Raw genomic sequence first — 25,894 nt, forward strand, 5'->3', positions numbered from 1 at the left:
ACCCGATTGAGATGCTGTAGCAAGACCTCAAGAGAGCAGTTCACACCAGACATCTCAAGAATATTGCTGAACTGAAACAGTTTTGTAAAGAGGAATGGTCCAAAATTCCTCCTGACCGTTGTGCAGGTCTGATCCGCAACTACAGAAAACGTTTGGTTGAGTTTATTGCTGCCAAAGGAGGGTCAACCAGTTATTAAATCCAAGGGTTCACATACTTTTTCCACCCTGCACTGTGAATGTTTACACGGTGTGTTCAATAAAGACATGAAAATGTATACTTTTTTGTGTGTTATTAGTTTAACCAGACTGTGTCTATTGCTGTGACCTAGATGAAGATCAGATCAAATTGTATGACCAATTTATTCAGAAATCCAGGTATTTCCAAAGGGTTCACATACTTTTTCTTGCCTCTGTACCTCTTGAGCTGTCTGTAGTCTCCAGATTGGTGGATTCATTTTTTATTTATTTATCTCAATATCAATAATTTCTGGGTAACAATTAAGTACCTTACTGTGATTGTTTTAAATTAAAATGGTAACAAAACAAAAAAAGAGCTTCTTAGCAAAGAGCAATTTCTCAAGCAAGACTAAAACTAAAACTGATTTCATGAGGATGTCCAAATACATGGATAATTCATTTCCTGCAACTTCCTTGTCTATGGTCAACTGAGCAGGCAGCGTCCTCGAGTTCATTTTGAAAACAGTTCGGGTGCTAGACCTAACCCCAAGTCATTTCGCCTGTGAAATGTATACCTCATTCCACCGTGGTAGGGTTAGGCTTAGCAGGGTCACGTAAAGTAGGGCGGAAGGGGGACGCAGACTGCCTTTACGGTCTCTCCTGGAGTGAGAAGGAGATCAGAGAGTCCAAGAGCGCCCTGAGAGGTCAACCCTCACCCCCTCACCCCTGTTTGTCTCCCTCCTTGCCCCTTAAAGCTGTGTGGCTGAGCCTAGGAGATCCTCTTTCACTCTCTGCCACATGGTAAGCCCAGGCAGCCAGGGAAAAGATCTATCATAACAAACGCTTCTTCACTTTAATCAACCACGCACTCATGTGCAGCAGTAAAGACTCCCTCTCCATATAGTACCATGACATTCTCAGCCCATACTGAAGGTTAGATAGGCCAAAATGTTCGATAAATGGGAGATTGGGGTTAGATAGCATCTGTCTCTGTCAAAACACCTAGATAATGTGCTGGCAGTAGCCTCTAATTCATCTCCTTATTATTCAGAGCAGTGAACGGATCCTTTCAAAGCAGTAGGGCACGCAGAACAACATCACTAAACACCAATGAACAATGCAGAACTGAGTGTCTCAGGTGGTGGCAGCACCATGCATCAGATCTCTTTCAGTCTTTTGATCAGAGCGCAGCAGCGTCATGACTGTTGTAGTATTCAGTGGGCGAGGAGGGGCAGGGAGCCTCATTCCAAGCTTTTCATCAGATTGATGGCCTTGCTGTGACTCCTGGGCTCAGTGGGCTGAATGGGGCAGTGTAGACCACCACAGACTGATTTACCCATGAAGGAGTGAACCTCTGTGAAACCCACAGATTATTCCAGAAGGCGATGATGCCCTGTGAGTGATCTCCCCCTGTGTTTAGACCCTCTGCTGAGAATACCAATGTGCAATAGGGCAAACGGGGGAGGGACTCTCGGGGACCAAGAGGAGACTCACAGTCTCCTCAACAGCCTCTTCAACATGCAGCCAGAGACGTTTGTTTACATGGGGCTCACTGAGTTTAGACAAACCTTGCTGAGAGCTTGTGGGTTTCAGAACGCTGAATTGCTGCTTTTGGTTATAATAACATATTATGAGCTCTCTGCCTCTCACAAACCTTACATAAGGCAGTGTGTGTGCTGTGTCTGTGTGTGTGAGAGAGAAACCCTATGCATATTATAAAGGTTGGGGTTTGCTCTCCTTTGATGTGTCTCATTCAAGTGGACGTGGTTAACTGCCATGTTGTTGTGGGGTTGTTTTGCTCTTGCGCGGAAGGAACATCCCTAACATGCATCAATGGAATTTGACAACCTGTTTATTGGTCATCTGAGACATATAACTTCCACATGGTTCAGTCAGGACCAATGGCACAACTCAGCCGCGTTTGGAACGGCTTACAACACGCTCTTTGTAGGCAGAGACATGAAGCGAGAACAAAATCACACCTGTCACAATCTAATGTCCAGCATGACATGTCTCTTTATAGTCTTGAGTTCCTGCATTGAAAATGCCCATACACATAAAAACAGATACACAGAACAATACTTCCTTTGTGACTGAAAGTAGCAGTCAGTCAGTCCGTTAGCGGCCTCTTCCTGGTGTGTGGAAGCATCCTGACCCTTACACATTTTTCATAAATGAATCACCTTCTTTGACGGTCTGACCTGGGTAAACAAACATAGAGGCGGTGCCGGCAAGGGAGAGGGGTGGAGGAGAAGGGGTGGGAGGGCAGCTGGTTTTCCTTCAGCCTGTACTACAGACAAGAGTGCTGAGGCTTATTCCGGCTGCCCTCTCTTCCTGGACGAGTGGAGCAAAGGGGGAAGGGATAGGGGTCTGAGGGGGTTTGGGGGTTGTGTCTGCTGCTCAGGCCCCCAAGGTGAAAGGGTGCCACACACGGACCCTGCAAACGGAGGCGACTGCTGCCAGACAACACTCAATGTGACTCTGACAGTCAGCGGTAGATATGCCGTCTGGATGTCTACACTACACTGTCTGTCTGCCTGCCTGCTGGACTTACACACTAGTCTAGTGAACTCTCTATTGCTCTCTCTCCCCCCTCTCTCATCTCTCTCATCTCTCTCTCTTTCTCCCTCCCTCTCCCCCTCTCTCTCTCTCCCTCCCTCTCGCTCTCCCCCCTCTCTCTCTCTCTCCCCTCTCAATTCGACTATCTCCTATCCCACTCTCTCTCTCCCCCCATCTCTCCCACTCTCTCCAGACTTCCCATATGTATGTGATTTAAGCTCAGGCTCTGGGGAGAGGCAGGTCCGCTGGGGGAGGCGTAGGGGGGAGTTTGAGAGGAGAGAGGGAGGAGGGAGAGGAGGAAGTCCACACAGTTTACAGGACTTGGGACTGGGCTGGCGCAGGCACCGCATCTGGAGGTCGGACCAGTGGAAAAGTGAAACCAACGGGTGCAGTGGAGCAGGGAAAGAGCTGCCTATGTCCCAAAGAGACTTCACTACAGACAGGACAGGGAGAGACAGAGAGGGAGCAGTGCTCCACTGGACTAACACACAGACATGTCTGCTACTAGAGCTCTGCCATGCCTCTGCCTTCTTTTCTCCATCATCCTCTCAGGGATCGTCTGCCCAGCGGCTCCCAACGGTTTAGATTTGGAACAGCTTTCGGTGGTAAAAGTAAGACCAGACTTTTAGTTTTTTCCTCTGCTTGGCTGGTACAGGATGCATAGCAGGCTTCCAGTGCCTTATCACAGCTAAATATAGAGGGCCTGTTGTTGTTACAAACTTTTCCACGACTGTGGAAAGAGTCCTATCCTTTGGACTGTGTCATGTCAAAGACTTGTGCTGAATGCCTCTGTAGCTAAACCCTGACGGGTTTAGATTTGAGAGCCACTGTAAGACAGGCAGGTTTGTGAGTTAGACAGTGTGCTCCGTAGACATTTGTGAAGTGCTGGGGTGGTTTGGGTGTGAGAGGATCTTGCTGTGTGGATCTATATCTCTATGGCCGCACTCTGGCCACTCAGTGCTGCGTCTCAACCCTCTCTGTGTTCCGCCTGGGGTCGGGCTGTTAGCGGAGGAGCTCCAGCCGAGATCTCGATGAGGGCCGTGCCATTCTCCACTGGCACCCGCTGGCCCCCCGATAGGGCCCTAATGGAAACCAGCTGCCAAGTGTTGAGCAACACACGTAGAGTGAACACAGCGGGCAGAAAGAGCATGAAAAACAATACGTGACATGCTGTTGATGTATTTATAGTGGGTAGACTGGGTACAGGCTGGTATTTCCTGTTTGTGGGGACAATAGGGACCCCTATAATGGGCATCGAGCTTAAAGGTGCCTTCTTCTATCTCAGGGGGACACAGGCAAAACAATGGTGTCCAAAACTAGACTAATGTAAGAACAATGAATTGAATAGCTATATTTGTGTGGGGGAGGGGCAGGGAGCAGACCCCCCATAGTGTTTCAATTGAGAATTGAACGATCTTCCGCCTCTTGTGAAATGTGAAGATTGTTTACTTGTTCTGTGAGCATTCGAATACCATTGTCCCATGAGGAGAATGAGGCCTCTCCACTGCAGACATATCGTCTCTGCTCTGTTTTTGGACTATGAGGAAATTCACATGACCTAACCAGGCCCTTTTCCCCCCAGTGTCTTCCGAGGAGTTAACCACTAAGCCAGGGACCGAAGCCTTCACCAGGGCCAAAGTCAATAAGCTATCTGCCCCTTATTGTGAGGAGTGGAATCAGGGAGGCATATGGTTTGTTGTTCCCATTGCAAAGAGAGCGGGATTTCACAGCCACACAGTCCCACAGCCTCAGACCTGAAGAGATGTAGATTTTGGACTGAATTCCTGTTTGAAACCAATTTTTTTTTTTTTGTTGCCTGAGCTAAAACCCACTGTATTTATTCAGCGCTGTCCCAGAGGCAGACTCATGGTCAATCTTGTGAATCTAATAACATAGGCCTCCTCCAGCACTTCTGAACACATGATATGAACAGCTAGTGATAAACGCATACCATTTAACAATGTTCAGTCCTGTTAGAAGTGGAACCCAGTGACATAGTCTTTGGAACATGCTGCTACATATGAAACACAGAAAGGCTATACCGCATGGTGAATGACAATCTTTGTTCTCTACGGTAGTGGGCACACAGAGAAGAAGTTCCGAAATTGCTCACATTACAGAGGACATTCATAGTGGACCAGAAGGCTACAGATGTCCATTATTTCAATGTTCGTGCCATTTAGGAGCGGATTAGAGCATTCACCATGCTGTGAATTCTTATTGAGGGGTTCATTTTCAGTATCTCAGGATTACTCCCTATGCCCAGGGGAAATATCACCCAAAGTTTGGGCTTGGTTTTTGAATGAAAGGGGATCCGAAACTAAATTACATTTGAATGAAAGCATTAATACGAACAGGAAATAATGTAATTAGATATGACGTGGTGTAAAGGCTACTGGGTTGTATATACACTTGAGTCCTAAATGGCACACTATTCCCTATATAGTGCACTACTTTTGACCAGAACCCTACTGTATTGGCCTTGGTGGTCAAAAGTAGTGCACTGTGTAGGGAATCGGTTGCCATTTGGGACACAGACTATCCCACACTAAACCATCTGCTGATTCTGCTCCATCTTTCCCAGGAACCTCTTGTCCCATGGGTCTGGTTGTGTATGCATCGTCCAGCTGTTTGACCCGTCACAGGGTGTCACACAGCTAATCAATCTAAATCCAGTCATTAGCAACGAAGGCTCATTCTTCAGCACTGTCAGCCACCGCTAAAACCGGTGGACTAACATTCTGTGGTGGACTTAGAACCCATGTCCAATGGCCTCATCTGTGATATGGATCTCTAGACTGCTTATCGTCCCAGTACCCAGTCAGATCATTTTACATTATGTCTGGCCTCTAACATCTACTCTTTAGTATGTGTTAATAGTTAAATAAAAGGTTAAATAAAAAGTATGTCATCAATTGTCATGCAAACATACTGTATGTGTGCGTGCACAAGGTCAGTAGAATTGATTGAACTATAACCAGGACATCATATAACATCGTAACAATATGATGTATAAGTCTGTTCTTATTTACTTTGTGTACTATAGGTCAAGAAAGCCACAGGAAGGGAGGGGCTACAGGGAAAAATCTGCCCTGGTCATGAAAGCACTGCTGTTCACAGGATGTTCCACATTAGTGCACTGGAGAGGCATTTCTTTGTCTCACGGCCTGCTCACGAATAAATCAAGGGAAAATATGCATCACAACTGGGAGCATACAGTATCACTGGAATGTATGATGTATTTGTCCCAGCCACTCTGGATGGAACAAGGGGGCAAACTTGGCATTCTTACAGTAGGCCGATATGAACAGAGTGGTATTGTATGATCAGTGCGCTCTTTGAATGGGGTGACTGAAGATCAAAGTGATGTGTGTGGGAGGAGGAAGGGGTGGGGAGAGGGGTTACTGAACTCTGACATCACACTGCAGCAGGAAACCGCCTCTAAGTGGATTTACATGTACTAGATGTGGGATGACTAAAAGTACTGTCTCATAAATTCCGTGTAGGCCGTGTGAGGGAGAAACTCTAGAGGTGTCGGAGCTGGGACTGTCGTTCCCACATCCCTGCACTTTAATCCACAGCACTACCAGTGGCATAGAAAGTGGCAGAGGGAATTTGGCACAAATGTTTTGTGTAACTGACGTTCTGTAAATATATTACAGAGCAGTATCGAGTATGTAATACTTTTTCCCCTGATCAAGTACTGTGCTTAACTTTCACATCTTACAGTAGCTGAATAAGAGAGCATCTTCTCCCATGAAGGAATGCGAGTGTGTTTGATAAGAGATGTTGTGGGAAAACAGTGGAACATTGTATCACATTGATGACAGACAACCTAAGCCAGTCTGGCCAAAACGATTCCAGGTGCTCTACTTTCTGAAATTGCTGTTGAATGATAGAGTGCCTCGTTAGCAACTTGGCATTAACGTCAGGAACCCAGCTGCTCTCTGGTCAATGTGTTTCTTATTCTGCAGCCATTGAACTGGTTCATTTTAGACAGATCAGGTTCAGGGGCAAATTTGTATTTGTGGGAAACTGAGGTTGTACTCCGTTAACAAAAATCTCCCTCATGTTCCCTCTCTTAGGTGTGTGCAAAAGGATATTTCCTCAGTAACCAGAACAAATGCCTACCATGTAACTGCAAAGGCCATTCAGAAGCCTGTGAGGAGATCACCGGCATTTGTATAGTAAGTTTTTCCCCATGTATTACATCCTCTTGATTAATCATTATTACACTATGGTGTAATAGATTATAATCTTTAGATTACAATCTACTATTATATCAGTAATAGATTTCAACTAGATTACACTCTTTTGGGTAGAGTTTTTTAAATATATATATATTCAATATCACTCCGTCAAGGGAAATATAGTATTCTTTCTCACAAAGATATCTACATATATTTTAGGGTGATGCGTATCCCTGGAAACAATCAGAATTCATGTAAACATTACAGTTTTGAAAATGTAGCTTGTCCAAAAAAAAGTGGTCTCTTGGCACAATTTACTCCGGATATGGGGTTAGTTGAGCCGAGGGATAAGGTAACTTAAACCGCCTACAACTTCATGTACTGAAATAAATATTACCCCTACCTTTTAAAAACCATGTTTATCTTTATTTCCCAAACACAATTCAACACAATCACAATAATTTTGGTATTTTAATCATTTTAAGCATCTTTTTACACCGGCTTAGCAGCAAACAAACACTTTGTACTTTTTTAAACACGTTTAACATAGGCTAGGCTCTGTTGTTACCTCAAATCCCAGCGATAATGCCTTGCATTACACCTGGGAAGAAAACACTTCCATTTGCTCAACCATTGGCTCAACTTACCCCAAGGCAAACATTTTGACTATATTAGCCCACACAGCCACAAGGATGCCCTTTCATGCTAGGTTTAGGACCTTATATGAAGCTTATAGAGAACTAATGTATAGAACAATCTTAAAATGATCTACTTTGGTTTAGATACAAGCATCATCAAACCTCTAACACAAATACATTTCTTTGACTTGGTGAAAATAAAATCTTTGGGACCTAACTTACTTACCACTTTTATATGTGGTTTTTTCCTTCACAGGCTCCATGAAAGGATAGCCCCTTCCTAAATATTTGGTCAAATTATGAACTTTGTGTATGGTTTCCTAGAAACAAGGGTAGCTCAACTTACCCCTTTGGCTCAACATACCCCACTCTCCCCTACCATACAGTCATGTCAGGACCACACCACTGGGGATTTCTGTGAGATCTGTGAAGATGGATACATGCCTGACGTCAACACATACGGACAACACTCCTGCCGGCCGTGCGCCTGTCCCCTCTCGATCCCCTCCAACAAGTAAGCCACAGCGCCCGTACCGCCAGACCCTACTGTTGTGTCGGCCCTGCAGGGAGAAGCCTCCCGCTGGGCAACTGGTTGAATCAACGTTGTTTCCACGTCATAAAAAAACATTTATACAAATCTGATGACGTTGAATCAGCGTGAAAAAAACGGATTGAATTTGCCAAAAGTCATCCACGTAAAGGAATTTCGTCTTCCTCTCACCCAAGTTGTAATCTAAATCCAATGACATGGTGCCATTTTGTGTTGATTTCATGTTTAATTCACGTTAGTAGACGTCTCAACCAAATGTAAATCGGGAACTAGACTTTCAAATGACGTCTGTGCCCAGTGGGCTGTGTGTTGGCGGGCAGAGCTCACTGACTAACATTCTTTCCCCTGTGTGTCTGGCCAGCTTTGCACAGCACTGTGACAGAAGCAGTAACATCCTACGGTGCAAGTGCCAAGAGGGCTATGCTGGACATTACTGTGAGAGGTCAGTGCTGACAGGGACTTGGCTTGGCCACAACCATGAGTTACTGCAACTCCACCATGGGAGCAATTACACTCATAACATTAAATCAGCTCAAGTAGCCACAAATGAAACTCTTGCATTTCCACCTATTTCTACATTTTGAATATGGGCCAATTTTTCTGAACCTGAAAGGAAAATATTTGGAAATGCTTTCAAATAACAATGATGTTTCAGTATAAGTGATTAAGACATCCTAAGTCAAACAATTATTGGCAATCGCCTTGCATCTTCCTCACCCAGATGTGCTCCGGGTTTCTATGGCAACCCCATGGTGATTGGTGACTCCTGTAAGAGGTGTGACTGTAACGGTAACTCGGACCCCAACCACATCTTCAATGAATGCCACAACGTGACCGGCTTCTGTCAGAACTGCTGGGGGGACACGGCTGGAGCCAACTGTGAACGGTGTGCCCCGGGTTTCTACGGTGATGCCATCAGTGCCAAGAACTGCAGAGGTGCGTGCCAACTTGTCAAGAGTACTATTAAACACGACTTACTCTAAGGCCTTTGCTCCACTAATATAAGTCAGCCCTACTGTCAATGAAGACTACCCATGGAAAAACATAGAGAACAAAATAGATTTTTATACGTCTAAAGATAATGCCCACTTGTCTGGAGGGTGAAGATATGTTCATGAGCAGCAATATGCTTAACTTTGTATTTGAACCCTGCTTTTACCTTGCTCTTCGTCTTAAAGGGTTACTATGGCTTTGTCTTCAATAGAGCTCTAACAACCCCCCCTTGTGTTGCTCATAATGGGTGTTATAGACATACGCCAATTACAAAGCTCTATGTGAAACAAAGTCTATTTTGTGTGTTTACATAGTTTGGCAGGCTGCCATGCTCTAATGCCTCCATGCCTCAGAGACAGTGCAGTACAACAAAGATAACCTTGTGGCATGTGCACATCGGTGGAAGAATAGCATCACGGAAAGTCAAGCTCTAGTAACTCTACGAGACAATAGAGTCGATCTTCTGGTCACTTGTAGAAAACGTCATAGAATACTAATGGACATGGGAAACTCCTTGTCAATCTGTTGCAGGATTAGCATTTGTATTGTCCTCCGCAAGGACAAAAATAACCTTTTCCATTGTGACCATGTCATGCTTCTGTGACCCGCGCTGTATTAACTATGAGTGTGTCGTGCGTTACAGCGTGTGAGTGCAGCAAGTGCGGGACAGGTTCGTGTGACGACAGGACCGGGACGTGTCACTGTAAGCCTGGTGTCACCGGCCGACTCTGTGACCGATGTGAGGTGAGTCACTCAAGGGCCTTATCAAGGCGAGCCGTACAACCATGTGGACACACATTCACACCGTCTTTCCTGATAACTAAGCAAAGCAGGTGTAGAAGAGAGCAGACAAAATCATTTAGGCTACTGTGAACATGTAGTTAACAACAGCATGAACAACAACAACAAGCAAAACGAACTATAAGGCTTGTGTCTATAATGTGCTTTAGGAGGGTCACACAGGTTTCAACAGTTGCCAGGGCTGCCGGAGGTGTGACTGTGGGGCTGCCGGTCTCCGGCCTACTTGTCACCCTCTGACCCACAGCTGCCAGTGCCAACCAGGGGCCGGAGGCCGATACTGCGAGCGCTGCCTCCCAGACCACTGGAACTACGGCCCCTCAGGGTGCCAGAGTAAGTCATGTGTGACCCTACTCCCGTCTCAATCACCAACATGCAGGAAATGATGGAATCAAAAGCTAGTGTCTGTCATACATGTCAAAAAATCACTCTCTCTGAGTTTCACACACTCAAGAACATAAACAACCCAGACCAGTTTGGTGAAACATTGGGAACCGATGTTGTTTTCCCCAGAGTTTTTACTGCAGCTAACTAGCCAGTCCACTGTTCCCACACCCACTCATACATGATGTCAGGCAGGCATCTGCTGCAATCTGCAGTCCCGGGGCCAGCTGTACACATCTGTACACGACCACAAGGACAGACTGCAGCTAGCATCCGACTTTCCTCTGACATCACCACCCAGCCCCAATTGATCTGGCCAGCTGCCAAAATCATCCCACAGCCACATTATAGAGAACCAGGGAACTAAGTTCAAGTTGTATTTGTCACATGCACAAGTACAGTGAAATGCTTAAAGCTGCAATGTAACTTTCGGGCGACCCAACCAAATTCACATAGAAATGGGAGTTGTAGATCTGTCATTCTCATTGAAAGCAAGTCTAAGAAGCGGTAGATATATTACGCTATTTCTATGCTTCCCATTCTTAACTTTCGTTTTTGCGTCTTTCACCTTCGTTTTTGTACACCAGCTTCAAACAGCTGAAAATACAATATTTTTGGCTATTGAAAAGTTATTCCACAGTGGTCTAGATGGTACAATGATTCTCTACACTTTGCATAGATTGTTTTGTCACATAAACTGAAATTAGGCCGAACTTTTAGAATTTTAGCATCCAGGCAATGGCGGAGCGATTTCGGCATGTTGCATCTTTCACTTGCAAGCCCTACCCAACAGCGCAGTATTCAAAAGTATAAATTATAAGAAAGTACAAAACATGAGAAATAAGAACTAAGAGAGGAAGCTATATACAATACAAGCTCAGAGCCAGTACCAAACCACTCAGCACGTGCAGCACCACTCCTTCCCAGACATAATACTCACCATGGGTTCCATCATATTTTTGGTACCCAGACTGACTCTCACATGTCCAGCTGATAAAGCATTCGACTTGATCAAAGGAACTCCACATGTAATCAACTGTAGCTATATGAGGTGCATGTGTGTGTCTGCTTCTTCCATCCAGAATGTGACTGTGCTAGCGGGCACTGTGACATGCACACTGGGGAGTGTTTGCCAGAAGCAGCCATGGTCAACCCCTGCAACATCAGTAAGAGGGCCTGGTTAGAAATAAAAGACATTTCAGTTCATCGTAAACAACTATTTATTTGTGTTGGACTGATGTGATGTTGGGGAAATTACATAGAAAATCATTTGTCCTCATTTGGCCCCTCCCTCCTATCAGGTTGTGATGAGTGTATCTGGCACCTGATTGGTGACCTGAGGCTATCCAATAAGACGCTGGACCAGGTGAAGGTCAGTGTGTTGAACATCTCCACTGGGGCTGCAGCCAACGACAGGCTCAAGTACTACAACTACACCGCCCACCGTCTGCAGGTAGAGTACAGCCTCTCTTTCTGCTCACGCTGATATAGTCGGGACTCAATCATGTTGATACACACCTACAGTGGGGCAAAAAAGTATTTAGTCAGCCACCAATTGTGCAAGTTCTCCCACTTAAAAAGATGAGAGAGGCCTGTCATTTTCATCATAGGTACACTTCAACTATGACAGACAAAATGAGAAAAAAAAATCCAGAAAATCACATTGTAAGATTTTTAATGAATTTATCTACAAATTATGGTGGAAAATAAGTATTTGGTCAATAACAAAAGTTTATCTCAATACTTTGTTATATACTCTTTGTTAGCAATGACAGAGGTCAAACGTTTTCTGTAAGTCTTCACAAGGTTTTCACACACTGTTGCTGGTATTTTGGCCCCTTCCTCCATGCAGATCTCCTCTAGAGCAGTGATGTTTTGGGGCTGTTGTTGGGCAACACGGACTTTCAACTCCCTCCAAAGATTTTCTATGGGGTTGAGATCTGGAGACTGGCTAGGCCATTCCAGGACCTTGAAATGCTTCTTACGAAGCCACTCCTTCGTTGCCCGGGCGGTGTGTTTGGGATCATTGTCATGCTGAAAGACCCAGCCACGTTTCATCTTCAATGCCCTTGCTGATGGAAGGAGGTTTTCACTCAAAATCTCACGATACATGGCCCCATTTATTCTTTCCTTTACACGGATCAGTCGTCCTGGTCCCTTTGCAGAAAAACAGCCCCAAAGCATGATGTTTCCACCCCCATGCTTCACAGTAGGTATGGTGTTCTTTGGATGCAACTCAGCATTCTTTGTCCTCCAAACACGACGAGTTGAGTTTTTACCAAAAAGTTATATTTTGGTTTCATCGGACCATATGACATTCTCCCAATCTTCTTCTGGATCATCCAAATGCTCTCTAGCAAACTTCAGACGGGCCTGGACATGTACTGGCTTAAGCAGGGGGACATGTCTGGAACTGCAGGATTTGAGTCCCTGGCGGCGTAGTGTGTTACTGATGGTAGGCTTTGTTACTTTAGTCCCAGCTCTCTGCAGGTCATTYACTAGGTCCCCCCGTGTGGTTCTGGGATTTTTGCTCACCGTTCTTGTGATCATTTTGACCCCACGGGGTGAGMTCTTGCGTGGAGCCCCAGATCGAGGGAGATTATCAGTGGTCTTGTATGTCTTCCATTTCCTAAAAATTGCTCCCACAGTTGATTTCTTCAAACCAAGCTGCTTACCTATTGCAGATTCAGTCTTCCCAGCCTGGTGCAGGTCTACAATTTTGTTTCTGGTGTCCTTTGACAGCTCTTTGGTCTTGGCCATAGTGGAGTTTGGAGTGTGACTGTTTGAGGTTGTGGACAGGTGTCTTTTATACTGATAACAAGTTCAAACAGGTGCCATTAATACAGGTAACGAGTGGAGGACAGAGGAGCCTCTTAAAGAAGAAGTTACAGGTCTGTGAGAGCCAGAAATCTTGCTTGTTTGTAGGTGACCAAATACTTATTTTCCACCATAATTTGCAAATAAATTCATTAAAAATCCTACAATGTGATTTTCTGGATTTTCTTTCTCATTTTGTCTGTCATAGTTGAAGTGTACCTATGATGAAAATTACAGGCCTCTCTCATCTTTTTAAGTGGGAGAACTTGCACAATTGGTGGCTGACTAAATACTTTTTTGCCCCACTGTATATTATCAGTTCATTCTGATTTAAACAAGAGAAATAAGCAACTCAACTTCAGGAGTTTAACTATTACAAAGCCACTGGATATTGGCAAATCTCACACACTAAACACCCAAACAACCACCCAACCAACTAACTAACCAACCAATACACCAACCATCGTACAGTGCACATCACACAATTCTCACATGCATTGACTGTGTTGTAATAGTATTGTGTAAGTGTATCTAATTTCTCCCGTTTTGTTTTCAGACTCAGTTTATGAACTGGAGGAATAAATCATCTATGATGAGGACACAGACAGGGCAGCTGGAGGAGGCCAGTGCTGCTCTACTCTCAGACATGAACCATCTGGCAGAGACAGTAAGAGGACACCTTCATCACTCCTCTTCCTCCCTCTTTCACTGTTTACATTACTCTGGAGGTGAAATAAAGTCCACCTGCAGAAAACCATTTCTATTAATCCCGAAACACAACCAAAACAAACTGTAAATGCATCCAACAAGTTTGTAGAGTCACAAGCTTGACGTAGTCATTGCATGCTGGGAATATGGGGCCGATCACTAAACTTTTGACGAATTTTAATACACTAATAAGGGAATTTCCCCAAATATCTATGACATCCTCAAATGGGGGGACTAGATACATGAAGTGCTTTCATTTCTAAACGGTAAAACAGATATGTATGAAAATACCCTAGCAAAAAAAAAGGTGACAAGGTCTGTCGCCTGAGAAAAAAATATTTGACCTCAAATACAAAATCCTGGAGTATAGAGCCAGGAAGAATGTTTTAGCTTCACTGTCCAAATAAATACGTAGGGGAGTGTAGATCAGTTAGCTTATCTCTCAGAGCCATCAAATCTATTTTATTGAGCTGTAGTGGTAGTGTCCGGACTGTGTGATTGATTTGTGTGTTCTTGTGGTGTTTGTCTTGACTATGTCATTGATGTGTCTGGTGTTTGTGGTGGGCCAGGAGAGTGTAGTGAAGTCCATGGGGGACCGAGTGGATGAAGACACACTACAAAGCGTCACTCTGGCTGACGAGCTGACCACTAACCTCACCGCCCTCAACGTACTCATTGAAGGTAATTTTAGGCCTGCTAAAGCTACACTGCTATGCCTCTTTGAGTACTGTCCACCTCCCCATGATTATTAAGGCTTTTAAATGTTGATATGTGATATTCAATAACTTTTGAATGGCGCCTTGGCTTAAGATTGAAATCCAAATCACCTTTGCTGTATTTCCTACTGTCATCCATTTATCAGCGTTTGAGTTTACGTGGGGTGCTTCTGGTAACGCGGCCTCAGTCATATCCCAGCCTTCCTTCACCATGTGCTCCCTGTTATGTTTGTGTCTCACAGAAATGATCAGTGACTGGGAGCTCTACAGTGTCCATCAGGACCTGGACCCAGAGGTCATCAGAAAGAAGACGGCCATGGCCGAGGGCATGGTGACATTGATGAAGAAACTGGACCTGTCCCCACGAGAGCCCACCGCCACCGATGAGTCCACGGAGGCCCACGACCGTGAGGAAAACACGTGCATGCGCACACACACACATTTTTGATGATGTGTACAAAAGGCTGCATTCGTGGTCCCATTTGTGTGTCGTTCAGTCCTTAGACACGTGCGTCAGCTGGAGAAGAAGCTGATCAGTACGGAAGGCCGCGTGGCCCCGGTACGGGAGGTGCTCTCCCGCTTCACCAAAAAGCTCTCTGAGGCCCAGGAGATCCTCCAGAAGGCTGCCAACACTGTCCAGGAGACGGAGGACATGAACAAGGCCAACACCGTCAAATTCCAGAGGAGTGAGGTAACTTCCCACAACCCCGGGGTCCTCTTGGCCCAAACCGTGCCGCCGGGAGCCGCTCTCGTCCTGGCTCCCCAAATGTCTCTAGCTGACTCCCTGACTCCCAGCCTCCCTGATCCTCTGACTCTCTGACTGACTTCCTTACTGGCTGCCTGACTGACTGACTGCCTGCTGGCCTGACTCCCTGGCTCTCTGGTTTCCAGCTCTCTGTGTTCGTCCGCTTGGGTTTATTACTACAGCTCACTGTGAGAACGCCCTGATAAAAAGATAAGTGCAGCTCAAGCCTGCTCTGGGGGAGTGTGATGTTGTTGAGTTCTGCCTCAGTGCAGTCTACCTCTATCTCCCCTCTGAATGTTGCAGGAGTTCAGCTTGGCTTTATCACTGGGAAGCAACACTGTCCTGCTCCTGCCAAGGAATAGACCAGATATTCCTCTCCATCTGTATGGGGATTGTTGTTGTTCCCAAAGTCTGCCAGAGAACTCAATTACCCGTGGTATTTAGTAGTAGAGAACAGTAACACAGAAACAGCTGTTGGATTGGATTGTTCGGAGGCACAAACTGGGGGAGATGCATTACTGCACCACACAATCGTATCCCCATATAAAGAGGCTATGCCCCTTAGAGTTAAATACCTACAGCTGCTTGACATTGAATTGGGGATCATGTGTACAGTCATTCTATAAAGCTCCTTAACATTTCTTTAAGTCTGGGGCATGTCTGTTCTGTTTATAGATCCGAAATACAATACAACAGGCCTGTTGGTCCTATTCATTATGGTGTGACAACCTGAGGGATTGTGATTCTTTGTAGAACACAGACTGGCCTGTTGTCATGCCCAGGTTGACATTATGGGCCCACTGTGGTTGTGCTCCAGTGGAGCTTGGAGCAGCCAGCTGCTGCAGTGTGTGTTATCCCCATGATCAGGGACTCTGCTGTAAACCAGTGACATGAACGGTGCACTGTCCAAACAGGAGGCCTCCCATAATCTGGGGCTCTTCCTTCCCTAAGCAGATTGGTCAACACTAGTCAACACTAGCAACAGAAACAAAGCCAGGGTTACTATGGGGGTAGGACGATGTTACTGTGCTATACTTATATCTTTGTCAACAAATATCCCTATCTTGCCTCTTTGGGGAAAAACACATTTTTCATCATTTTCATTTCACGTTTAATATTATTGTTCCTATGAGTTATGTACTTTGTGATAAGAGGGTTCATATGGGAGACATGCATTACCTGTACTCACTACACATAATGTATAACCTGTCCTCGTATAGCTCCTCCCACCAGCCTCCTTTGCTCTGTACTACAAAAATGAAAATATTCAAGTAGTCACCAGTCCTGTCCACTCTCTCTCCCAGGCCAAGCAGCAGATACTGATGGAGAACTACGAAGCTGTGAATGACACCTTGCAGACAGCTGAAGACCTCATCATGGACACTGAGAATACTGTTGCTGAGATGGTTCTCCTGGTGCAGGTAAGGCCTGTTCTCTTTCTGTACACACCACAGTCACCATTAGCCTATGCCTGAAAGCTTTGTATTTTGGACCCACTGAATGAGGTCACCTGTATTATACATGTAATTACGATGGATTGGATTGCTTCAGTGCATGTTTTGAATACAGTACCTTCAGAAAGTATTCATACCCCTTTACTTGTTCCACATTTCGTTGTGTTACAGCCTGAATTCAAAATGGATTAAATAGCTGTTTTTTCCCTCACCCATCTATCCCATAATGACAAAGTGAAGACATGTTTTTAGAAAATGTTTTCAAATGTATTGAAAATGAAATGCAGAAATATCTCATTTTGGGGGCCTCCCGAGTGGCGCAGCGGTCTAAGGCACTGCATTGCAATTCTTGAGGTGTCACTACAGACCCGATTTCGATCCCAGGCTGTGTCGCAGCCGGCTGTGACCGGGAGACCCATGAGGCAGCGAACAATTGGCACAGCGTCATCCGGGTTAGGGGAGGGTTTGGCCAGCCGGTATGTCCTTGTCCCATTGTGCTCTAGCGACTCCTTATGGAGGGTCGGGCGCATGCAAGCTGACTTCGGTCGCCAGCTGTACGGTGTTTCCTCCAACACGTTGGTGTGGCTGGCTTCCGGGTTAAGCGAGCAGTGTGTCAAAAAGCAGTGCGGGGTCGTGTTTCGGGGGACGCACGGCTCTCGACCTTCGCCTCTCCCGAGTCCGTACGGGGGTTACAGTGATGGGACAAGACTGTAACTACCAATTGGATATCACGAAATTGGGGAGAAAAAGGGGTAAAAAAATAGAATACATAAAATACATGTTAGAATCACCTTTGGCAGTAATTACAGCTGTAAGTCTTTCTGGGTAAGTCTTTAAGAGCTTTGCACACCTGGATTGTACAGTATTAGCAAATTATTATTAAAAAAATTATTTAAGCTCTTTCAAGTTAGTTGTTGATCATTGCTAGACAGCCATTCTCAAGTCTTGCCAAAGATTTTCAAGTCAAAACTGTAACTAGGCTACTCAGCAACATTCAATGTCGTCTTGGTAAACAACTCCAGTGTATATTTGGCCTTGTGTTTTAGGTTATTGTCCTGCTGAAAGGTGAAAGGACTCCCAGTTTCTGTTGGAAAGCAGACTGAATAAGGTTTTCCTCTAGGATTGCCTGTGCTGTGCTTAGCTCTATTCCATTTATTTTTATCCAAAAGAAAACTCCATAGTCCTTGCCGATGACACGCATACCCATAATATGATGCAGCCACCACCATGCTTGAAAATATGAAGAGTGGTACTCAGTGATGTGTCGTGTTGATTTTGCCCTAAACATAACACTTTTATATTCAGGACATAAAGCTAATTTCGTTGCCAAATCTTTTACAGTTTTACTTTAGTGCCTTATTCAGGATGCATATTTTAGAAAATGTGTATTCTGTATAGGCTTCCTTCTTTTCACATTGTCATTTAGGTTAGTATTGTGGAGTAACTACAATGTAAACTCTGTAACGGTTTTAAAGTCAGCATTGCTCTCATGGTGAAACCCCTGAGCGGTTTCCTTCCTCTCCGGCAACTGAGTTTGGAAGGACGCCTGTATCTTTGTAGTGACTGGGTGTATCGATACACCATCCAAAGTGTAATTAATCACTCCTGAAAAGGATATTCAATGTCTGCTTTTTTTTAAATCTACCATTAGGTGCCCTTCTTTGCGAGGCATTGGAAAACCTCCCTGGTCGTTGTGGTTGAATCTGTGTTTGAAATTCACTGATCGGCTGGGGGATCTTACAGATAATTGTATTTGTGGGTTACAGAGATGAGGTATTCAAAAACCAGGTTAAACACTATTATTGCACACAGAGTGAGTCCATGCAACTTATTATGTAAGTCACATTGTTATGCACATTTTTACGCCTGAACACATTTAGGCTTGCCATAACAAAGGGGTTGAATACTTATTGACTAAAGACATTTCAACTTTTAATTTTCTATTAATTTGTAAAAATGTCTCAAAACATAATTCCACTTTGACATTATGGGGTATTGTGTGTAGGCCAGTGACACAAAATCTAAATGGAATCCCTTTTAAATTCAGGCTTTAACACAACAAAATGTGGAAAAAGTCAAGGGGTGTGAATACTTTCTGAAGGCACTGTATGGCATGACAGGGAGAGTACCATGTATTGTCAATGCACTTAGTATGAAGTAGAGGTCGACCGATTATGATTTTTCAACGCCGATACTGATACCGATTATTGTAGGACCAAAAAAACCGATACCGATTAATCGGCCGTTTTTTAATTTTTTATTTGTAATAATGACAATTACAACAATACTGAATGAACACTTATTTTAACTTAATACATCAATAAAATCAATTTAGCCTCAAATAAATAATGAAACGTGTTCAATTTGGTTTAAATAATGCAAAAACAAAGTGTTGGAGAAGAAAGTAAAAGTGCAATATGTGCCATGTAAGAAAGCTAACGTTCAAGTTCCTTGCTCAGAACATGAGAACATATGAAAGCTGGTGGTTCCTTTTAACATGAGTCTTCAATATTCCCAGGTAAGAATTTTTAGGTTATAGTTATTATATGAATTATAGGACTATTTCTCTCTATACGATTTGTATTTCATATACCTTTGACTATTGGGTGTTCTTATAGGCACTTTAGTATTGCCAGTGTAACAGTATAGCTTCCGTCCCTCTCCTCGCTCCTACCTGGGCTCGAACCAGGAACACATCGACAACAGCCACCCTCGAAGCAGCGTTACTCATGCAGAGCAAGGGGAACAACTTCTCCAAGTCTCAGAGCGAGTGACGTTTGAAACGCTATTAGCGCGCACCCCGCTAACTAGCTAGCCATTTCACACCAGCCTAATCTCGGGAGTTGATAGGCTTGAAGTCATAAACAGCGCAATGCTGGCAAATTGAATGCTGGCAAATTTGAAGAGCTGCTAGCAAAACGCAGGAAAGTGCTGTTTGAATGAATGCTTACGAGCCTGCTGCTGCCTACCACCACTCAGTCAGACTGCTCTATCAAATCATAGACTTAATTATAACATAATAACACACAGAAATACGAGCCTTAGGTCATTAATATGGTCGAATCCGGAAACTATCATCTCGAAAACAAAACGTTTATTCTATCAGTGAAATACGGAACTGTTCCGTATTTTATCTAACGGGTGGCATCCATAAGTCTAAATATTCCTGTTACATTGCACAACCTTCAATGTTATGTCATAATTACGTAAAATTCTGGCAAATTAGTTCGCAACGAGCCAGGCGGCCCAAACTGTTGCATATACCCTGACTCTGCGTGCAATGAACGCAAGAGAAGTGACACAATTTTACCTGGTTAATATTGCCTGCTAACCTGGATTTCTTTTAGCTAAATATGCAGGTTTAAAAATATATACTTCTGTGTATTGATTTTAAGAAAGGCATTGATGTTTATGGTTAGGTACAGTCGTGCAACGATTGTGCTTTTTTCGCAAATGCGCTTTTGTTAAATCATCCCACGTTTGGCGAAGTTGGCTGTCTTTGTTAGGAAGAAATAGTCTTCACACAGTTTGCAACGAGCCAGGCGGCCCAAACTGCTGCATATACCCTGACTCTGTTGCAAGAGAAGTGACACAATTTTCCTAGTTAAAAGAAATTCATGTTAGCAGGCAATATTAACTAAATATGCAGGTTTAAAAATATATACTTGTGGATTGATTTTAAGAAAGGCATTGATGTTTATGTTTAGGTACACATTGGAGCAACGACAGTCCTGTTTCGCGAATGTGCACTGCATCGATTATATGCAACGCAGGGCACGCTAGATAAACTAGTAATATCATCAACCATGTGTAGTTAACTAGTGATTATGATTGATTGATTGATTGTTTTTTATAAGATAAGTTTAATGCTAGCTAGCAACTTACCGTGGCTTCTTACTGCATTTGCGTAACAGGCAGGCTCCTCGTGGAGTGCAATGTAAAGCAGGTGTTTAGAGCGTTGGACTAGTTAACCATAAGGTTGCAAGATTGAATCCCCGAGCTGACAAGGTAAAAATCTGTCGTTCTGTCCCTGAACAAGGCAGTTAACCCACCGTTCCTAGGCCGTCATTGAAAATAAGAATGTGTTTTTAACTGACTTGCCTAGTTAAATACAGGTGTAAAAAATAAAAAATAAAAAGGCAAAATCGGTGTCCAAAAATACCGATTTCCGATTGTTATGACAACTTGAAATCGGCCCTAATTAATCGGCCATTCCGATTAATCGGTTGACCTCTAGTATGAATCCATGACAAATCTAACAGACACCCAAAATGATATTAGGGCATTTTTTGGAGTTGCATGAGATCAAAAACGCTGCTGCAAACTCTGACGCCCTCTGATGGCATTTTCTAAACGATTCATAATATTGTATACTACCCTCATAAAGTACATTTCGGTTTCAAAACTATAAGTACTACAAACACATGCTTAGTACTGTTAGAAAGGTAAGAACTTCATTCTTATGACCCACCAACATTTGCCAGACCCTGTACAGGACCCAAAACAACCGCTCAGTGTTTAACAGGTTATACAATTCCCCTTTTGAGGGGATACTTCAGGATTTTGGAAATGAAGCACTTTGTATTCTTCCCCAGAGTCAGATGAACTTGTGGATACCATTTGTATGTCTCTGCGTGAAGAATGTTGCTAACTACCATTAGCGCAATTGCTAACTAGCATTAGCATAATGACTGGACATTAATGGTAAGCATAGGGCTTCATTGCCAAAATCCCAAGGTATCCCTTTAAGTCAATTGGCTCTCTATTGGTTTAGTCAGTGGGGAAATAGAATCATTCAGACGTAATTTTGTTAGTTAAGTCCTGGAATGGGGTCTGTATCTGTGTAGAACGTGACTGAGTACCACGCTGCGATCGATGGTGCCAGCAAGCTACTGCAGGAGAAGACTGAGGCGCTGTCCCTGGCAGACAGAGACCTGGTCCAGAGAGCCCAGGACCATGCAAATGATCTACAGAGTCAAGCGGGCGAGCTGGAGTAGTGAGGAGACCACACGACCACACTCGATTATCCACTTTATTCCATTATAATGCACACCACATTCAAGAACAAAACCACCACTGAACATTATTCAACACTGATCAACACTCAATCCCACTTTACTTGAAGCACAAATGAGTAGTACAGTAGTAGTATCACAGTTAAAAGCAGGCCAACACTACAGCTATGTTCTTCACCCTTAATGCTTTACAAAGATTCCAACTAGACCTTGACGTTGTTGTACGTTTCTTTCCACCTAGTGATCTGAAACGCAGCGATGCCAACGGATTCGTGCAGAAGGCTCTGGATGCAGCCAATGTGTACAACAACATAGTCCAGTACATCGAAGAGGCCAACATGACTGGACTGACAGCACTGGATTTAGCAACAAGAGCTGAGGATGTAGGTTGTCTGAAATGCGCAGCAGTTAGCTACATACAGTATTTAGGCTAATATAGAGTGGTTTTCAATTGATAAGCTAAAACTGTGCTGTCTATGGCAGGCCACCAACGGGATCAACACACAGCTGGGGTTCCTGACGACCCAGAGTGACAACATCTTCAAGGAATCTATTTCATTGCATTCTGAGCAATTAGGTATAACATGTTTTTTAGATTGGGCATTGTCTGATTGTTGTTAGACTAGGCTGTACAGGTTCTCCTCAATGATACATGTGTGAATTGTCTCAACAGAGGTTGAAACTGAGGTTCTGGACAAGATGAAATATATTGAGGAGACCAAGGAGACCATGGATGACAACACCAAAAAACTAGCGGAAGTACTGAAAGACATCAAGGGAATTGAGCCAGGTAAAACACATTCTTGTTCTGGACCATAGCCTATCTAGGGTCTCTGACATGCACATCATTGTATTCACTGCCATTCGAAGATTGCTCTCCTCATCTCGGTACTGAATTTGTTGTTCTGAATTCCACTCTGACCTTCCAGGCAGAACCACCAAGCGTCTGGAGCTCACCAGGGAGGTGGCTGAAGGCACCCTGAACCGCTCTGTGGAGGTCCTGCAGACCATCACCCCCATCCACGAGAAGGTAGAGGAGTGGGCCACCAACATGAAGAACCAAGATTACTCTGCTGCAGCCTTTGACCGCGCTGTAGTATCTGCTGGGGAAGCAGGTACAGTACACTCATAAACACTTCTACAGTATTTCAATCCTCGACAGAGAAGACTAAATGACTAAGCATTACACTCAAACTAGTAAGTGGTAATCCTCTCCATCCATGGTGGGGTTTTCAGTTGAGAACCTGTCTGAGCTGGTTCCTGAGCTGCTGGACAAGCTACGTGTCATTGAGAAGAAGCCAGTGAACAACGTGACCACCAACATCATGAGGATCAGAGAGCTCATCGCCCAGGCCAGGAGTGTGGCCAAGAAGGTCAATATTAACATCTGAACAATCACTAACATCACAACCAAAATGTACTTTCAACCACCAATGAAAAACCCTGTACAGTCTTGTGTTACTATAATCCCAAGTCTTGTTCATAATCGAGTCCTGTATGACACAGATACAGTGCCTTCAGAAAGTATTCAGACCCCTTGACTTTTTCCACATTTTGACTTATTCTAATATTGATCAAATCGTTTTTTCCCTCATCAATTTACACACAATATCCCATAATGACATTTATTTATTCCATTTTAAAATAAGGCTGTAACGTAACAAAATGTGGAAAAAGTCAAGGGGTCTGAATACTTTCCGTATATCATGTTTTGTTACACCATACTGTAGGTCCAAGTGTCCATGAAGTTCAACGGTCAGTCGTCGGTTGAAGTGCAGCCCCACATCAATGTGGCGGACCTTAAGACAGTGACCACCATCAGTCTGTTCATCAGGGTGGACCCAGATAAGGACCCTATTGAGGACCGCTTCATCTTCTATCTGGGAGACAGAAACGTGAGGAGGCTGGGGGGAGAGGGGGAGGTCAGGAAATAGGGAGCTGGGCTGGTGCTGGGTTCAGATCTACTTCTCCTGTATAGCCGACTCCTTTTGTTGTCATGCCACAACCCTGGAAGTTGGCCATACAGCATAAACACATCTGGGATCAGGCTAGCATAGACCTGTATATAGCGATAATACTGAGGTGTTTTTCTATTGTGTGCAAGAAGTGGGTGGGTTGGAGAAGGGGGTTGCAGACTGGCCCAGATCTGCTATTGAAAGTTCCCAGACTTGGACCCTGAGGATGGCTTGAGATAAAAGGGCGAGAGCAGCTTGTGTGCAGATGAATGGTTTGTTGTGATCATGTGAGCAGAAGAGGCCTTTGAGAACAGACAGTTGCCTTTTTCAAAAGGTTTCCAGGAGACGCCTGTTGTGTGCGCCACTGCCGCCAAAGTCGGGGCTCATTTACATAAATGCCGTTACCCCCCACCCGCAGGAGGTTAATGACGGCAGGGCAGAGCTCTCCTCTCTGGGCCTCTCTGTTCTCTTTAATGATGCTGCTTACCCTGGTGATTCTCCCACTGGTGTAAATTATGCAGTGGTGTTTGTGTAAGTCTGCTTGATGCTTAGAAATGGTACTCTGTGACCCTTCGTTGGTTTTATAAAGCAAATATTAGGAGATTTTCCTGAATAAGATCGCATGCAGGGATTCAATATTACAATACATGCACTGTGCTGTATAAAACCTGTCACCTTGGTTTCTCTTCTACATATCATATAGGGTAAGAAGGACTACATGGGTCTGGCCATCAAGAATGACAACCTGGTGTACATCTACAACCTGGGAGGGGAAGATGTTGAAATCCCACTGGGTTCAAAGCCTGTCAGCCAATGGCCTCCAGTCTTCAACCTCATCAAAGTGGAGAGGTACAGTAGTGTGTTACCTAAGCAACAGATCAGGTCGCACAGATAGACTGGCATAGCCTGGTAGAAGATCAACTAATGCTTATTAGACAAGACATCTGTCGTGTCTGTTGTCATGCCATACATGTTTCATGAATGACAAGCGATGACAAACTTGGCTAGAGCACATACAGTACAGATTTGCAACCTTGCTAAAGACCGTCCGTCCATTCACACAGACAGGACATCTGTCTAGTCTAACCACTCACAGGGATTTATGAGGCTGTTCTGGCCATGCAGTATGTAATGGTGTTGATGGGACTGATTATTCACGCTGCTTTGTGTCTTTGTTTTGACAGGCTGGGCAGACATGGAAAAGTGTTCCTGACTGTACCCAGTCAGACGTCCACTGACGAGCAGAAGTTCATCCAAAAGGGCGAAGCCTCTGGCACCTACTCCCTGTTCAACCTGGACCCTGAAGACACTGTATTCTTCGTGGGTGGCGTCCCCGCTGATGTCAGGGTACGGTATTACTTTCTAACAGGATATGACATCAACCTCTGATCAGAGTTCTGTGGCATTGGCTAATGCATAGCAGACCATTTCCATCGTACAGTATTGATGTAAACAGTACTTCACTCATGAACCATTGACACAGCAGAATTGAACCAGTATTGCGATGACTCTCTATTTACTTTTTCCTTCCAAGATAAGATTATGAATGTTTTGTTTTTCCTTGTAGCTTCCACCTGCACTCAGCCTAGCTCCTTTTGTGGGCTGCATCGAGTTGGCCTCTTTAAATAATGATGTCATCAGTCTGTACAATTTCAAACAGACGCACAAGATGGATGTAGTTGCTTCAACACCTTGTCCCAGGTATGATATACTGTATCTTGTCTATACATTTTCTGTTGGGAACTTTAGATATTGCCCTTAAAGAGTCCACGTCTCCATCTGAGGCTCCTTCAGACAAGTCGCTTAATTTCGACTTAACTCTAACATTGTTTTCTTTGCCGTATCAGGTATAAGCTGGCATTCTCACAGAGTCGTATCGCCAGCTACCTGTTTGACGGAACTGGATATGCCCTCATCAACAACATGGAGAGGAGGGGTAAATTTGGCATCGTCACCCGGTTTGACATTGCTGTTCGGACAGTAGCAAACAACGGCATCCTGTTACTCATGGTCACCGGGGTAAATATAGTAGCGAAAATGTCCCCTTTATTTTTGAACAAGCAACATAGTGTCAGTCAGTGATGCAATGCTATGCCTTGTAATTCTTCAGAGAGCATAGAGAGATTTACCAATACTTTTTCTGCATCATGTTACTGGGTAAAATGACTCTAGAAAAAACTGTTCAATAATTCTTT

The 25,894-nt window shown here is 44.2% G+C and overlaps 1 protein-coding gene across 1 annotated transcript in view; it reads left to right on the forward strand.

The window, feature by feature from the left end:
- The first annotated feature begins 2,883 nt into the window (after positions 1-2,883).
- LOC111972567 (laminin subunit alpha-4) overlaps positions 2,884-25,894 on the forward strand; it is a 34,206-nt gene continuing 11,195 nt past the window's right edge. The window contains exons 1-25 of the mRNA XM_023999579.2: positions 2,884-3,347; positions 6,822-6,923; positions 7,951-8,078; positions 8,476-8,556; positions 8,836-9,050; positions 9,751-9,851; positions 10,058-10,238; positions 11,372-11,455; positions 11,591-11,742; positions 13,663-13,773; positions 14,384-14,495; positions 14,773-14,937; positions 15,028-15,221; positions 16,580-16,696; positions 21,577-21,725; positions 21,986-22,127; positions 22,228-22,321; positions 22,418-22,534; positions 22,674-22,859; positions 22,981-23,117; positions 23,475-23,639; positions 24,403-24,548; positions 24,884-25,046; positions 25,267-25,400; positions 25,547-25,718. Of these exons, the coding sequence (XP_023855347.1) occupies positions 3,231-3,347; positions 6,822-6,923; positions 7,951-8,078; positions 8,476-8,556; positions 8,836-9,050; positions 9,751-9,851; positions 10,058-10,238; positions 11,372-11,455; positions 11,591-11,742; positions 13,663-13,773; positions 14,384-14,495; positions 14,773-14,937; positions 15,028-15,221; positions 16,580-16,696; positions 21,577-21,725; positions 21,986-22,127; positions 22,228-22,321; positions 22,418-22,534; positions 22,674-22,859; positions 22,981-23,117; positions 23,475-23,639; positions 24,403-24,548; positions 24,884-25,046; positions 25,267-25,400; positions 25,547-25,718 (3,465 nt within the window). The 5' untranslated portion in view covers positions 2,884-3,230. The remainder of the gene's footprint in view (positions 3,348-6,821; positions 6,924-7,950; positions 8,079-8,475; positions 8,557-8,835; positions 9,051-9,750; positions 9,852-10,057; positions 10,239-11,371; positions 11,456-11,590; positions 11,743-13,662; positions 13,774-14,383; positions 14,496-14,772; positions 14,938-15,027; positions 15,222-16,579; positions 16,697-21,576; positions 21,726-21,985; positions 22,128-22,227; positions 22,322-22,417; positions 22,535-22,673; positions 22,860-22,980; positions 23,118-23,474; positions 23,640-24,402; positions 24,549-24,883; positions 25,047-25,266; positions 25,401-25,546; positions 25,719-25,894) is intronic.

Source organism: Salvelinus sp. IW2-2015, linkage group LG14 (genome assembly GCF_002910315.2).
Source record: "Salvelinus sp. IW2-2015 linkage group LG14, ASM291031v2, whole genome shotgun sequence".
Taxonomy (NCBI): Eukaryota; Metazoa; Chordata; class Actinopteri; order Salmoniformes; family Salmonidae; genus Salvelinus; species Salvelinus sp. IW2-2015.